A 15,429-nucleotide genomic window follows, 5' to 3' on the forward strand; every position below is an offset into this window, starting at 1 on the left:
AAAAAAAAGCTCATATATTTATCTTATGGTACTGTACTGTACTCTCTTTTTGGGGGAATTTAGGGCAACTTTTTATTTTAAGAGATCTGACCAAAGCGCAAAGTGAAAATGCAGCTCGCAGTCACATTAACCAGCCACTTGTAAAGGCTGGTTATTTAATGTGCACCCATACGGGCACATGTTAGGATAGTGCCTAACTAATATTTTTAAATAACGCTTACTTTTACTACAAAGTTAGAATATATACGGCAAGAATGGCAATGCCCTCTAGAATATATGTACTAGATTTACATTTATCAGTGTAATTAAAAAGGCTCTTTTTTATTAATCACTGATTACCCTTACATTTTTTGCATTTACGGGACATCAGTGTTCATTCTTATACCTTTTACTGATCATTCATTCCCTACATCATCACCATGTAGTAGTATTACGTAATTTAATTTTTTATGTAATCTTTTGTAATAATGGCTTATTTACTATGGAGTTTAGAAGTGTATTAATCCATAATGGAGTTTTGTGTATACGAAAGTGGAACCAAAGCCTTTGCCTGGATCAACTTCTAACAATATTTTGGATGGAATTCTAAGTTTTGTCTTGTCACACTTAATATAATTTAATGTTTCACAGGAAACATGTAATGTGGAAAGCTCTTAAGTTGGCTGCAGATGTTTTTCTTCTCGGTGTTGAGCAACATTCTATCTATTTTTCTTTTTGTTTTATCTACAAGGTGTAGAAGTGGAAAAACAAAGAGGAATTTACAATGCTTTTTATTTGTTGGCTCAATATAAAATCCTCAATACTTATTCTAAGAAACAGATCACATTGTAAATTTTGTAATTTCCAGTAGCCTTATCTGATGCAACATCTGCTAACCTCAAGCATGTGTTAAAATCAAATGGACATGTTAAAATATTTTTCTTTAAATCCCTAAGGCTTTATTTATATTTATAGGACGCAGACTGAATGGAAGGGAAATATTATGAAAATGTATAAACAAGAGAGGCTCTGGGAAAATTTGGCATCTGGGGTATTGGTTGTGCAGTATTTATCAGGGGGTAAAGACAGGGCTTATAATGCAAGTATAATGTACAGCACTGTGTAGATGGGTAGTGGATCATCTGTGAGGGTTGATGGATTGGGGTGCAGTTGTGCATATATTGAAATGGTGAGTTTTAAAGGATAATAAGTTTAATTCATGAAGGGGTACATATAATGTTTGATTAGTCTAAGAGGGGGTTCAGAGAGTTTGGATAGTTTGTCAAGGGTGATTATCAAGGGTACAGATATGGGGGCCGATTTATCAAAGTCTGTCGAACATTATTATTATTCATTATTTATAAAGTATTTATAAACAGATTCTGCAACGCTGCCCATGGGTAATGGAGAAACAATATGATAAAAGACAAAATTTTACAGACAAATACAGGGGGGATTGAGGGCGCTATTCCCGTGGGAATTTACAATCTAGATGGGTAGGAGGATGGGAAACAGGAGGTGGGGACTGCAAAGGTGAGAATGATATTATTGAGGAGATAGAGGGCAACTGTTAGTTAAGTGAAGTTAGTTTGTTAATAAGTCGGGTGATAATCTTCCCTGAACAGAAAGGTCTTTAGGGAACGTTTAAAGGAGGAGAGGTTAGGGGCAAGTCTGACAGCTTGAGGAAGTGCATTCCAGAGGGTTGGTGCCGCACGAGAGAAGTCCTGTAGTCTAGCATGAGAGGAGGTGATGGTAGAGGACGCAAGAAGCAGGTCATTGTTGGATCTTAGGGGATCCAAAAATGACCTGATATGATCAGATATCGCTGAATGCTGACAGCATACGCTGTCGGCATTTAACATTGCACAAGCTGTTCTAGTGAACTGTTTGTGCAATGCCGCCCCTTGCAGATTCGATCATATAGGATCGGGCGGATTGATGTCCACAGCCTCAGAGGCAGCGGACCAGTTAAGGAGTAGCGGTCTTAAGACCGCTGGTTCATAACTTCTGTTTTGGGCAAGCCTGAAGGCTCATGTGGAGACAGGAGCATCAGGGGCCATTTGGCCCTTGATAAATAGGCCCATAGTGTAAATGTATTATGATAGAGGGCAGCTAGTTTGTGAGCGATCATTTTTTATGGTGAGAAACAAAGAGTGAATGAACTGAGGATCTGGGAATAATAGATTTATACATAAAAAAAAAAAAAAAGAAAATATCACCTCAAAAACGAGAAAATATACATAAAACCTAAAAATGAAGGCTGTATTTTCTATAACATTAAAAACAGTCATTATATATGGCTACATTACGCGTGGAGTAAACTTTGCTAGAAGGAGGCTTTTTGTGCACATCAGGTAGCATGCGTATTTCAAGTTGAAAGTAAAACACAAGCTGTGAAATCAAGAGTGAAATCCGATGCACGCTAACCAAATATCGTGACCGCGTAAACTTTTCCCCGTAGAAGTTAATAGAGAGCGCAGAAGAAAAAACAGTACACCTATTGTTCTCGCCCTAACCCGACAGGATTTACTTCACATTCCAATGTTCTTCACATACAGAACAATGTAATTTTTATTGTAAATATATATATATATATATATATACACACACACCTATATATATATTTATATAGATATGTGGGTATATATATATATATATATATATATATATATATATATTACATTAACAGTATTAGATATATATAGAAATATATATTTAATAATAAAAGTACATTATTTTCTATGTAAAGAACATAGAAATGTAAAATATGTGTAATGCGCATCAGGGTTTGCGATTTAGGCCTAACGTGTTCAGGTTAGTGCACTTGCTAACTCCAATGCAAATGATTGAAATATTAAATAAAACTTTAAAAAATATTAATAATAATTAAAAACTAATATCAACAATGTAAAAAATTCTAAATAATGCACATATAATATACAGTATATATTTTTTTATTATTATTTTGTAATATAGAAATTAATGTACTTTTAATTATTAAATATATATTTCTATAAAATCTGATAATATTAAAATATATATATATATATATATATTAATTTTCAAAAGCACAACATATTTTTTTGAACTGCTGCAAAAAAACTGCCTGCAAACAACATCAAGAGACAACTATTCTTTTTAAATAAAACTATTACACTGCCATGAGCACACCTGAGCTTGGGTGGGGTGCTTAAACCAATGGGAGATGGTCAGTCTCCCTGATTACTTTTAAATACAAATACACAATTTGGTTTTTTAGCACACCTTACAAAATTTATATACAACATCTGTGAGTACTGCCAATATGACCCAGTAATTACACAAACAAAGAGGTATTGGCGCACATCAATTTTCAAAAGCACAACATATTGTTTTGAACTGCTGCAAAAATTGCCTGCAAACAACATCAAGAGACAACTATTCTTTTTAAATAATATTGGGATCTTAGTCACACAATATGGCCATATTTTGCTTGGCCAGTCACCACTTACAAGGTGCCCCAATTAGACTGGTCCTAACACTACTTTGCCACAGAGGGCTGAATCATTCCTGCTTTTACTCTCCATAATAGAATGAGACTCCCTGGCTTTTTATTCACAACTATTACACTGCCATGAGCACACCTGAGCTTGGGTGGGGTGCTTAAACCAATGGGGGATGGTCTGTCTCCCTGGTAATTTTAAATACAAATACAAAATTTGTTTTTCAGCACACCTTACAAAATTTATATACAACATCTGTGAGTGCTGCCAATATGACCCAAGCTCAGGTGTGCTCTTGGCTCATAGTTGTGAATAAAAAGTCAGGGAGTCTCAGTACAGAGTACAGCATGACGACAAACACACCTGGCCTTACCTAACATGCTGTTTGCGATGGTGAGACGAAATGGGGCGTGGCCGCCTGGAGCATGGGTGTGACCTGGCGGGAGCGTGGGTGTGGTCGGGCGTGGCTGGGGGCGTGGTCAGGCACAAGAGAGAGGGGAGAGAAATAGAAAGAGAGGGGGAGAGACAAAAAGAGATAGGAAAGAGCTAAAGAGAGGGGAAAGAGCAGAAGAGAGGGGAGGAGAGCAGAAGAGAGAGGAAGAGAGCAAAATAGAGGGGAAAGAGCAAAATTGAGGGAAGAGAGAGCAAAAGAGAGGGGGGAGAGAGCAAAAGAGAGGGGGAGAGAGAGCAAAAGAGAGGGGGAGAGAGAAAATAAGAGGGGGAAAGAGAGAGAGCAAAACAGAGGGGAAGAGAGAGAGCAAAAGAGAGGGGAAGAGAGAGCACAAGAAGAGAGGGGGAGAGAGAGGGGGGAGAGTGGGGGGAGAGAGAGCAAAAGAGAGAGGGGAGAGAAAGCAATAGAGAGGGGAAGAGAGAGAGCAAAATAGAGGGATGGAGAGAGAGCAAAAGAGAGGGGAAAGAGCAAAAGAGGGGAGAGAGAGCAAAAGAGAGGAGAAAGAGCAAAATAGAGTGAAGAGAGAGAAAAAGAGAGGGGGAGAGAGAGCAAAAGAGAGGAGGAGAGAGAGCAAAAGAGAGGAGAAAGAGCAAAATAGAGTGAAGAGAGAGCAAAAGAGAGGGGAGAGAGAGAGCAAAAGAGAGGGGGAGAGAGAGCAATAGAGAGGGGGAGAGAGAGCAAAAGAGAGGGGGAAGAGAGAGCAATAGAGAGGGGGAGAGAGAGAGCAAAAGAGAGGGATGGAGAGAGACAGAGCAAAAGAGAGGGGGGAGAGACAGAGCAAAAGAGAGGGGGGAGAGAGAGCAAAAGATAGGGATGGAGAGAAAGAGCAAAAGATAGGGATGGAGAGAAAGAGCAAAAGAGAGGGATGGAGAAAGAGAGCAAAAGAGAGGGATGGAGAAAGAGAGCAAAAAACGGGGAGAGAGACAGAGCAAAAGAGAGGGGGGAGAGAGAGCGCAAAAGAAAGGGGGAGAGAGAGTGCGCAAAAGATAGGGGGGGGAGAGAGAGAGTGCAAAAGAGATGGGGAGATAGAGAGCGCAATAGAGAGGGCAAGAGAGGGGGGAGAGAGAGTGCAAAAGAGAGGGGGGAGAGAGAGTGCAAAAGAGGGGGGAGAGAGAGAGCGCAAATGAGAGGGGGGAGAGGGAGCGCAAAAGAGAGGGGGAGAGAGAGCACAAAAGAGAGGGGGAGAGAGGGAGCAAAAGAGAGGGAGCAAAAGAGGGGGATAGAGAGAGAGTAAAAGAGAGGGGGAGAGAGCACAAAAGAGAGGTGGAGAGAGAGCAAGGGGTGGGAATGCTGTACTGAAAAAAATGGCCAGTGTAAATAAGCTTTAGGACTAGTAACATATAATGTGCTTCCTTCTCTTGGCATCCTTTGTTGAAAACATACCTAGGCAGGCTTAGGAGCAGCAATAAACCATTGGGAACTAGTTGCTGATTGGTGGCTACACGTCTTTTCCTCTTATCATCGGCTGATGTGTTTAGCTAGCTTCTCGTAGTGTATTGCTTTTCATTCCACAAAGGTTACATTTCAAATTAAACTAATGTCATAACAGAAGTAAACTGAAAAGTTGTTGAAAACTGTATACTGTATGTTAATCATGGAAGACAAATTTTGGGTTTTTATTTTACTTGTTTGGTGTGAACACCCTAATTGGTGCTTATGGGAGTAAAGTAGGTAGCCAATTAGAGAATGCACAACACCATCTTGTTCTCATTTTGCTTAGCTGTATTCTGATCTCTCTTTCTATTTAGTAGGCTTATTGGTGAAAATAGTTCATGTGAGTAAATGTGCTCATTTAGAATACAAATACACAAACAAGGAAAGAAGGTTTTGATGTAATCTACTTTGTTTTGTACTAGAACTAAATTTGTAACATCTTTCAAAATAAGAATTTCAAAGGGTTTCTAGGGAATTTAACTGACAGGTTCCAAATGTGGGGAAATAACATGTGGTGTTTATTTCTGTAACATCCTTTGTTTTGGTCATATGATGTGTGCCCCCCTTATAGGGTCAGTTGAAATGATGAAATAACTATTGGGAAACATTTTTAGACATAAAAGTATGTGTATATGATAAATATCATGGTACTTTTTCAGTATTTATTTTTGTCTTGTTTTAGATCAGGTTCTCATTTTGCCCATGCTACATTTGGCTACTATTACAGCAGGAACCTACATTAGTCCCCCTTTTAAATCTAATGCCAAGGTATTACCACCTGGTCCAAATATTACTAATATTACTATAATTTTTTTCATAGGGGGAGAACCATGAAGTGCCTTATATAAATTGTAATGCAATCCCCTATTCTATATTTATATACCCGTAATGTATACATTTTTAATAGCCCTAAGAAAGCAATTAACACTGATTTTAATCAGTAGAAAATGTCATACAATGTATGGAAGATGATTTGAAGTGAAGAAATCTTGCATGTTTAATACAATTTGGTGTGCATCTGAAAGAAACATAACCAAAATACTGCTATCCATTATTTTTGACTGGGCTTCCAAGTATGGACAACATATGCTTGGGTGATTTCACAGTCAAGCATTTGGCTTTAATTTTGAATTATTCCACTAGCTCTCCTTAATTTAAACTTCCTGTGTGCTCTCTTGCATAACTCATCGATACAACCTGTAGTTAAAAATAAAGGAAGTACTCAGTTTACTTCAATTGTGTCTTTTAAGCCTGAATAGTTGAGGAATTGGACCAATCCTAGAAGAGTTTTCTTGCAACTGTAAGGGTTTTGCCCCCTTCAGATGCACATTAGGGATGTTGCTGTGCTCTACCTGTGGCCTATTGCAGTATTTGTTTGGTGGTCTCCCTTTGCTGGTTTCCACCCATGACAGCTTTTAACTTTTGGAAGCAGACAAGGCATATGTCAGAGTGTTCCAACGTCTTTAGTAACGTATACATTTAACCTGTGCAGATTTGTTCCAGTTGTCTAGTCCTGCTTGACACTGCCTTGATTTACCAAATTTTGGACTAGATTACAAGTGGCACGCTAACTGTATTAGCTTTTTGCATGTGACAGAAATAGCGATCGTATTACAAGTTGAAAGTAAACGCGATAGCTAGAGCGCAATCATATTTTACTCTCGTCAGGTTAGTGCAACTAAAGAACTCACGTAAAGGGTTGTGCGTTAATAAAGAGTTGCACTAAACACAACATAATCTACTCCTGTGGATCATATTTTGGACAAAATAAGAAATATTTATCATGGATATTCTGGGTCAACTGGCTTTTAATTTTAGTTTTCTAGGATGCTATGGCTTTAATCCTGGACAGCTAATGACTCTAAGCGTACTTTTGGTTCTATAACAATTAAAATCATCAACAATCTCTCTTAACCTGCAACCCTACCAAATTTGATGTATATCACAAAAAGTGGTAGTGTCACTTATCAATTAAGGGTACTCCCACCTACACACACACACACACACACACACACACACACACACATATATATATATATATATATATATATATATATATATATATATATATATATATACAGTGGCGTATTTAGGTTTTGTGCTGTCCTAGGCACTAAAGATTCTGCTGCCCCCCTGCCCCCCCCCAACGCACAGTTTTTAAGCCTTTTTTGCCTTAATATTTTTTTGGTCAAAATGTAAAACAATTTATTTTATTTTATTCATAACGATTCCAAAGTAAATGTAAAGGGAGATAAGGAAGGGAGGGAGAAAAGGGAGGGAGGTAGAGAAGGGAGGGAGAGAGAGAAGGAAGGAAGGGAGGGAGAGAATGGAGGGAGGGAATGAAGGGAAGAAGGGAGGGAGAGAAGAGAGGGAGAGAAGAGAGGGAGAGAAGGGAGGGAGAGAAGGGAGGGAGAGAAGGGAGGGAGAGAAGGGAGGGAGAGAAGGGAGGGAGGGAGAGAAGGGAGGGAGGGAGAGGAGGGAGGGAAAGGAGGGAGAGGAGGGAGGGAGAGAAGGGAGAGAAGGGAGGGAGAGAAGGGAGAGAAGGGAGGGAGAGAAGGGAGAAAGGGAGGGAGGGAGAGAAGGGAGGGAGGGAGAGGAGGGAGGGAAAGGAGGGAGGGAGAGAAGGGAGGGGAGGGAGGGGAGGGAGGGAGAGAAGGGAGGGAGAGATTTACAGCTAGAAATTGACTCTGAGGTATACAAACAAACCACAGACAGTCTAGATAGATGTTTGTGTAAGTAATAGGAGGTAAGGCTGGGCTATGTATTTAAATATGCTCAACAAGACACAGCTTATCAAGAGAGTAACTTTCCACTCAGGAGCTTAACTACTGGTACTGTACGGATCTATCAATTTCCAGGTGCAGGGTCCCATCTTGCTGCAGCCTGCAGCCAGTACCTTAACATTCCCTTCCCCTCAGCATTCTCTGCAGTGCTAATGCTAACTTACTGGACTGGTACTGTAGTTTGTTTATGCACAACATCACCATGAATCGGCACAGTGTGAGAAATGTAGCCGGTCTCACTGATCAGTCAGTGTATCATGTAATGTATTATGTAATCAAACTGGAAGTTGCAGTGGGTGCCAAAGGAAAAAAATTAGCGGCTCACAGTCCCGTCTCCAGCAAAGGGAAGGAGAAACTATATAAAGTTAAAATGAAGCGTTTATTCAAGTACAGACTGTACTTGAATAAAAGCTTCATTTTAACTTTATATAGTTTGTTTCTCATTCCCTTTGCTGGAGGCGGGACTGTGAGCCGCTAATTTTTTTCTTTTGGCTCCCACTGCAACTTCCAGTTTGATTACATAATACATTACATGATAACCAGTTTTCAAAAGCGCGCCGCAAGTATATTCTTACAATGCAAATTCTCAATGGGGTTCAGATCAGGTGAACAAGGAGGCCATGTCATTAGATTTTCTTCTTTTATACCCTTTCTTGCCAGCCACGCTGTGGAGTACTTGGACTCGTGTGATGGAGCATTGTCCTGCATGAAAATCATGTTTTTCTTGAAGGATGCAGACTTCTTCCTGTACCACTGCTTGAAGAAGGTGTCTTCCAGAAACTGGCAGTAGGACTGGGAGTTGAGCTTGACTCCATCCTCAACCCGAAAAGGCCCCACAAGCTCATCTTTGATGATACCAGCCCAAACCAGTACTCCACCTCCACCTTGCTGGCGTCTGAGTCGGACTGGAGCTCTCTGCCCTTTACCAATCCAGCCACGGGCCCATCCATCTGGCCCATCAAGACTCACTCTCATTTCATCAGTCCATAAAACCTTAGAAAAATCAGTCTTGAGATATTTCTTGGCCCAGTCTTGACGTTTCAGCTTGTGTGTCTTGTTCAGTGGTGGTCGTCTTTCAGCCTTTCTTACCTTGGCCATGTCTCTGAGTATTGCACACCTTGTGCTTTTGGGCACTCCAGTGATGTTGCAGCTCTGAAATATGGCCAAACTGGTGGCAAGTGGCATCTTGGCAGCTGCACGCTTGACTTTTCTCAGTTCATGGGCAGTTTTGCGCCTTGGTTTTTCCACACGCTTCTTGCGACCCTGTTGACTATTTTGAATGAAACGATTGATTGTTCGATGATCACGCTTCAGAAGCTTTGCAATTTTAAGAGTGCTGCATCCCTCTGCAAGATATCTCACTATTTTTGACTTTTCTGAGCCTGTCAAGTCCTTCTTTTGACCCATTTTGCCAAAGGAAAGGAAGTTGCCTAATAATTATGCACACCTGATATAGGGTGTTGATGTCATTAGACCACACCCCTTCTCATTACAGAGATGCACATCACCTAATATGCTTAATTGGTAGTAGGCTTTCGAGCCTATACAGCTTGGAGTAAGACAACATGCATAAAGAGGATGATGTGGTCAAAATACTCATTTGCCTAATAATTCTGCACTCCCTGTATGTATATATATATATATATATATATATATATATATATATATATATATATATATATATATATATATATATATATATATATATATATATATAAAAATAAAAATAATTAGTTATCCTGATTGGTTAGGTAGAACACTCCAACATTTCTTTATACAAGAGTTATGTTCATTTAATTATTGATGGTATTATTAATTATTTCAGCTCTTCATAATTCCCCACAGCATGTCATTAGTCAATGCTTTGTTAGAATTTGTTCACACATTAATATAAGCATCTCTAAAGCATCATTGTGCATTAATCGGTGCTCAGAGTGGTCTATAATATGTTAGACCCACTTATAATGTCATTGAAACATAGTGGTAATATTAATGACATTTCTGTGGTCACATGGTGTATGGGAATTATTGATAGACTGATTAGGTCATAAAATTAGTTCCATTACGTTAGTTGATGGAACTGTCTTTCTTTGGCTGCTCAGTACAAACATACTGAATCTATTCCCAGCACATAGTTCAGGAGCCAAAATTAGATTTTCTGATTTAGCTTACTCTTGCTAAGTAGGGTCCTCCAAACCAATTCTCCTAATAAAGCTTTCTCCTCTCATTCTGCCCTTGTATGGATATACAGCATATTGGCAATTAGATGTATGAAGCCCGCCAAGTGATACATGAAAGTGAGAAAAAAGAAATGGGTGAGGGATTTTAAGACCTGTGTATGACAGGCAAACCTTTTATAACTGTTAGCTAAAGTTTTGTCCGAGAACAGTTGAATAGAAAAGTCTTTTTTTATTGCAAAGCTTTACTCCAGGACATAGGGGGGGGGGGGAGGAGATGCTTAAACTAAAGCATTTTGTGCACCATCTGTCTTTCCAGCATTAATAAGATATTAAAACTCTCATGGACGTGCAACAAATTTTTATATTACAGCAAAGTAGTCCAGAAGAAATGGAAGTTATGCATTGTAGCCCTTTCAGGAAACAAGTGTGTTAATTGTAGTATATTATTACCCTGTATATTGAGTCCACTTTTTTAAAGTTATTTGGGAGAGTAACGTTCATATGACCTGTTTATTGATATTAATTGGGTCCATGGGGGAGGGCCTGAATGTTTGCACCTTATATGCACTATGGTTATTGCTATAAGTAAATATTGGATGCTGGTCTGGACTGGACTGTTTGGATTTATATAATAAGCAGTTACAGAAATCTCAATTTTAAAAAATGTCTCACTGGCATAGTTGTATGATGTAAGATTAACTGATTAATTCTTGTCTTCAGGGCTTGTTTTATTTATCCAACATAGACCTCAGTGTATGTCTTATGTTTATTAGCATATACCACATTAATGAACTTAAATGTGTGATATATATATATATATATATATATATATATATATATATATATATGTGTGTGTGTGTGTGTGTATAAGCACAGTACCAGTATTTCTCAAAAACTGAACAAAAAAGTTCTGCCAAATCTTAGTAACTAGTTTATAGAATTAAATTTTAATAATAATGTAGCACAAGTTGTAATTAAAAAGGATATTAGATTCCAACAAGGTGAACCATGAGGCAACTGGCTGAGTCCTTATGTAAGGTTGTGTAACTCTAATTTAAATGAATGATTGTGTAATTAATCATTTGCAATCATTTTATGGGCTTTATAATCACAAGATTTTTTTTCTGAGGGACTGGAATACATTTTTTTGTGGTATTTCAGTGCAAAGTACCCAAGAAGTTAAGTTGGTTAGACGTCATGTAAGATTATAAGAAAAACAGGTTTTCTGATGGCTTAGAATAGCGATGAATGTGCAAAATGTTATAAAGAACCTAGTGTTCTTCTGAGACTACAAACGTTTGCTAGTGGCCAATGCCATCTTCATTTAAAAAATCTGTACAAATCTTAGAAGCAGTTAATAGGATGAAAAAAGTCTGGTATGACATTAGGCGCTAATGACAGACATATATTACCTTTAATTCCACATTAAATACTTAACTCTTAAAAGTTATTGGCTATCTATAAGATGCAAATTAACTATGTCAATGCTGAAGCAGCTTCTCAGGGCCAGTAACTATCTGATCATTTTGAAAAAAGTAGAGTAAAAACAATATAAATGAGAGATATTTATGTTAGATCAGTAAATACAATATAATGTGTCACAAACAAAGGAGTGTCCTGTTGCTCAGAATAAAAACTAACAGTAAGGAAAAATGTTTTATACATGCTTCTATATTTATCTTTTTGTTCTACATGTCTGCAATGAGAATATAGAGAGCTTTCTCTTTCAACAGAAAAGTCAATCTAACTCAACCATTTATCCAGTCTCTGATTGTGTACGGTAACTAATGATACTGTTTAATGAACCAATGTATTTATAAATTAATCTGCACTTAAGCTGTTTAAGATCTCGCAGGTCTCACACAGTCCTGGATTGATTGCGTTGGCTGTAAGGTTCCAAAGCCATTTCGTGTGCTAATCTTGTTTATTATTTATTTATTTTTAGAGTTCCAGTATCTGTAAAACTGCTGTGCATGCTGGAGTAATTAAAGATGAAAGTGGAGGATATGTGGACGTAATGCCAGTAGAGAAAAAGAATAATTACATTGGTTCCAACAAAAATGGAATACACTCAGACAGGTATAGTCAACAGTCCTTTGTCAATATGGATCAACATCTGAATTTATGAGAGGTTCTTCATTAATTTAACTAAAAGAGTAAAAAGGTAGAACAGTGCAGAGCTTTCTTTCATTCATTCAAACTGTTAGACTTAAAGGGACATAAAACCCCCAAAAAATTCTTTCATGATTCAAACAGAGCATGTGATTTTAAACAGCTTTCCAATTTGCTTTCATTATCCAAATTGCTTCATTCTCTTGGTATCCTTAGTTGAAAAGCATATCTAGATAGGCTAATGAGCAACAATGCATTACTGGGAGGTAGCTGCGGATTTGTGGCTGCACAAAAATGCCTATTTTCATTGGTTCACCAGATGTCTTGAGATAGCTCCCAGTAGTGTATATCTGCTCCTTCAAAAAAGGATACTATGAGAATAATGCAAATTGGATAAAATAAGTAAATTGGAAAGTTTATTTAAATCACATGCTCTCTTTGAATCATATAAAATAAGAAAAAGATAAAAGTTGTGTTTCATGTCCCTTTAATGCTATATGAGTGAAAATATTATTGTGTCTTACGCTAAGATAGAAGAGAAGACACATTTAGGTATGATTGTGATCCCTGACTACTCTGTAGACCATGTCCAGTGAACCTTTTAGAAAGTTTATAAGTAAATGTTCAGTAGGATTCCAATCCAGTTTTGTAGCTTGATTCCAGAAAAAAATGTTACTTAACATATCAGTAGCAAGGCTCTTCCATATCCAAATTTATTTTAAAACTACTACTAAATAAACATAGAAATGTTATATTTTGAATGATTTCTGTATTAAATGAAGTTTCCAAGATTCTGTGTAAGGTAGTATTTTGTTACATTTATAAAATTCTTTCCAGAAAGAATTTTGAAAAATACCATACTTTCTCCAAGAAATATTTTTTTTTTTTTTTAGATTTTTTAAAACTGTGAGATTATAGCAAGAAACTCTGTATCTTTAGTGTTCTTAAATATTTTATTATTATCCTTAATTGAAAAACAAAAATCCAAATAGAATGTTCTCTGTTATCCAATAGGATTCACTGTACTTTCAAGCTGGATGGCTCAACAAAATGTGACATTTTTAAACTGTTGAGAAGACAATTGCTCATTTATCTAGTTCATCCCTTGCCAACCTTTCCACAGAATAGCAAGCTATGTTAAACTTTCCACAGTACATACTGAAAAAGTAAAAATAGAAGGGAAAAAATGATATATATATATATATTACTCTTTATTAATACAATTGTATGATTTTTACTTAAAATATGTTGTATGATTTGTACATGATGCACAGTTATGTAGTAAACTAGATCTCTAACTCATAAAGGAAATATCACAATCAAAAACATTTTGTAACCTTTACTTTTGACGCTGTATTCCCCCTTATAGTTGTAAGTTTTGACTATACTATACAATTCGGTTGTATCTCTTATAAAACAAGATGAACAAACAGCTGTTAACTATAAGCCTAATATTCTCTGGATAGGAGGTCACTGGATATGATGGCTAATAAAGATTTATTTTTACTGCATTATTAATGTATTTGTAATTAATTGACTGAAGACATTTTACTGTATTAATATTTATCTGTTCTTGATTTTTTTCAGCATCAGAAACCGCGTAGAAGGCAAAGCTTTCCGGATATTTGCAGTGAAACAATAAAAAGAAATGTCTTTTACAATGAATAAAAATACCCCATCTTGGAGACAATGAGGGTTTAAGAAAACCTTTAAGAAGACCAGAAAAAAAAAATGCTGCCTGCTTGATGGAATTGGCTTCCAACACAGACTTTTTCTCTTCTTCATCACCAGCCTTGAGTTTATACTGTGCCAATGGCAGCACAAAAAAGTGCAGATATGACCTGCACTAGCATGTGTAATACACACCCAGGGAGATTTTGCAATAGACTGTTTTACCATACGTTAAAGATGTATAAATAAGGGCATGAGCATTAATTACAAATAAATCTAAAAACAATCTGTAATTATTTGATCTGTTTGTTTTTAAAAACAATTTCTTGAGTAACCCTTGTTATGGGAGATAATAGATAATTAATAGATTGTTGGAAAAGCCATTTTTTTTTTTAAAAGGCTAATTCAAATTTCTGCTCTGGCCCACACAGTATTGTATATAAATGTCTTTATAAGTTTTTTGTACTTTAATTTTTTATGAATTTGAACATTTTTATATGTATTTACAGCTGTGCTGATTAAAACATTATGTCCTTATTTTTATGTTTAGAGGTTAATATTTACATCTTGTCTGTAAATAGGAAAAAACTCTTTGTTTTGTAATTGCTTCAGGCTACACAAAGTATTCTTATATAGCAGAGAACTGTAAATAATATAACGTCAAAAAGGCCAATCACTTCCTCATTAGTTTAAAGTAGATATATGTTAGCGCAGCAAGACTGCAACATAGGTCCTAGGACTAGTTACATATATAAACAAATATTTGTATTTCCTTGCCTGGATACATACATTTACTTGTAAATTAAAGAGCATGTGCTCAATGTATATTGGCGTTTTTTAAGTGCTGTTATTAATTATAATATATGTGTAATTTACTGCTTGGTGCTAGAAATCCAAAAGACAAAAAAAAATACCTACGGAAAGGTGTTGTTTGGTCCAATAGAAAAAACTATAAAATATTTTGAAATATATTCATTGGGTATCACAATTAGTCAAATCAAACAAATAACTTATAACGAAATATATGTTTATATAAATTACATTTTCATTAAAAAATTAAGTGATGAAAAAAGAATTCACCATTGCAATAAACCGAGCAATTTGTGTTTAATATCTAAAAATGTTTACAAGTCCTAAATCTGTTGTTACCCATCATACCTCTCTTTTTTGCTGCTAAACCCTGTCTATGCTCCCTGGAGATAATTGTAAGACTGGGTTTCAGCTTGTTAAATGCAGGAGAAAAGCACATACAAATATACAAAGACTGGGACATTATTGGATAACATAAGTTCTTTATAAAGTGTCTTCCTGTACTTAGAAGCTTCAGTTTTAGGGCC

The 15,429-nt window shown here is 36.7% G+C and overlaps 1 protein-coding gene across 1 annotated transcript in view; it reads left to right on the forward strand.

Moving 5' to 3' along the window:
* The window catches only part of CRISPLD2 (cysteine rich secretory protein LCCL domain containing 2), an 88,216-nt gene extending 73,049 nt beyond the window's left edge, over positions 1-15,167 (forward strand). The window contains exons 14-15 of the mRNA XM_053700878.1: positions 12,255-12,388; positions 14,009-15,167. Of these exons, the coding sequence (XP_053556853.1) occupies positions 12,255-12,388; positions 14,009-14,063 (189 nt within the window). The 3' untranslated portion in view covers positions 14,064-15,167. The remainder of the gene's footprint in view (positions 1-12,254; positions 12,389-14,008) is intronic.
* Positions 15,168-15,429: the final 262 nt, after the last annotated feature.

This window comes from Bombina bombina, chromosome 1 (assembly GCF_027579735.1).
Source record: "Bombina bombina isolate aBomBom1 chromosome 1, aBomBom1.pri, whole genome shotgun sequence".
Lineage (NCBI taxonomy): Eukaryota > Metazoa > Chordata > Amphibia > Anura > Bombinatoridae > Bombina > Bombina bombina.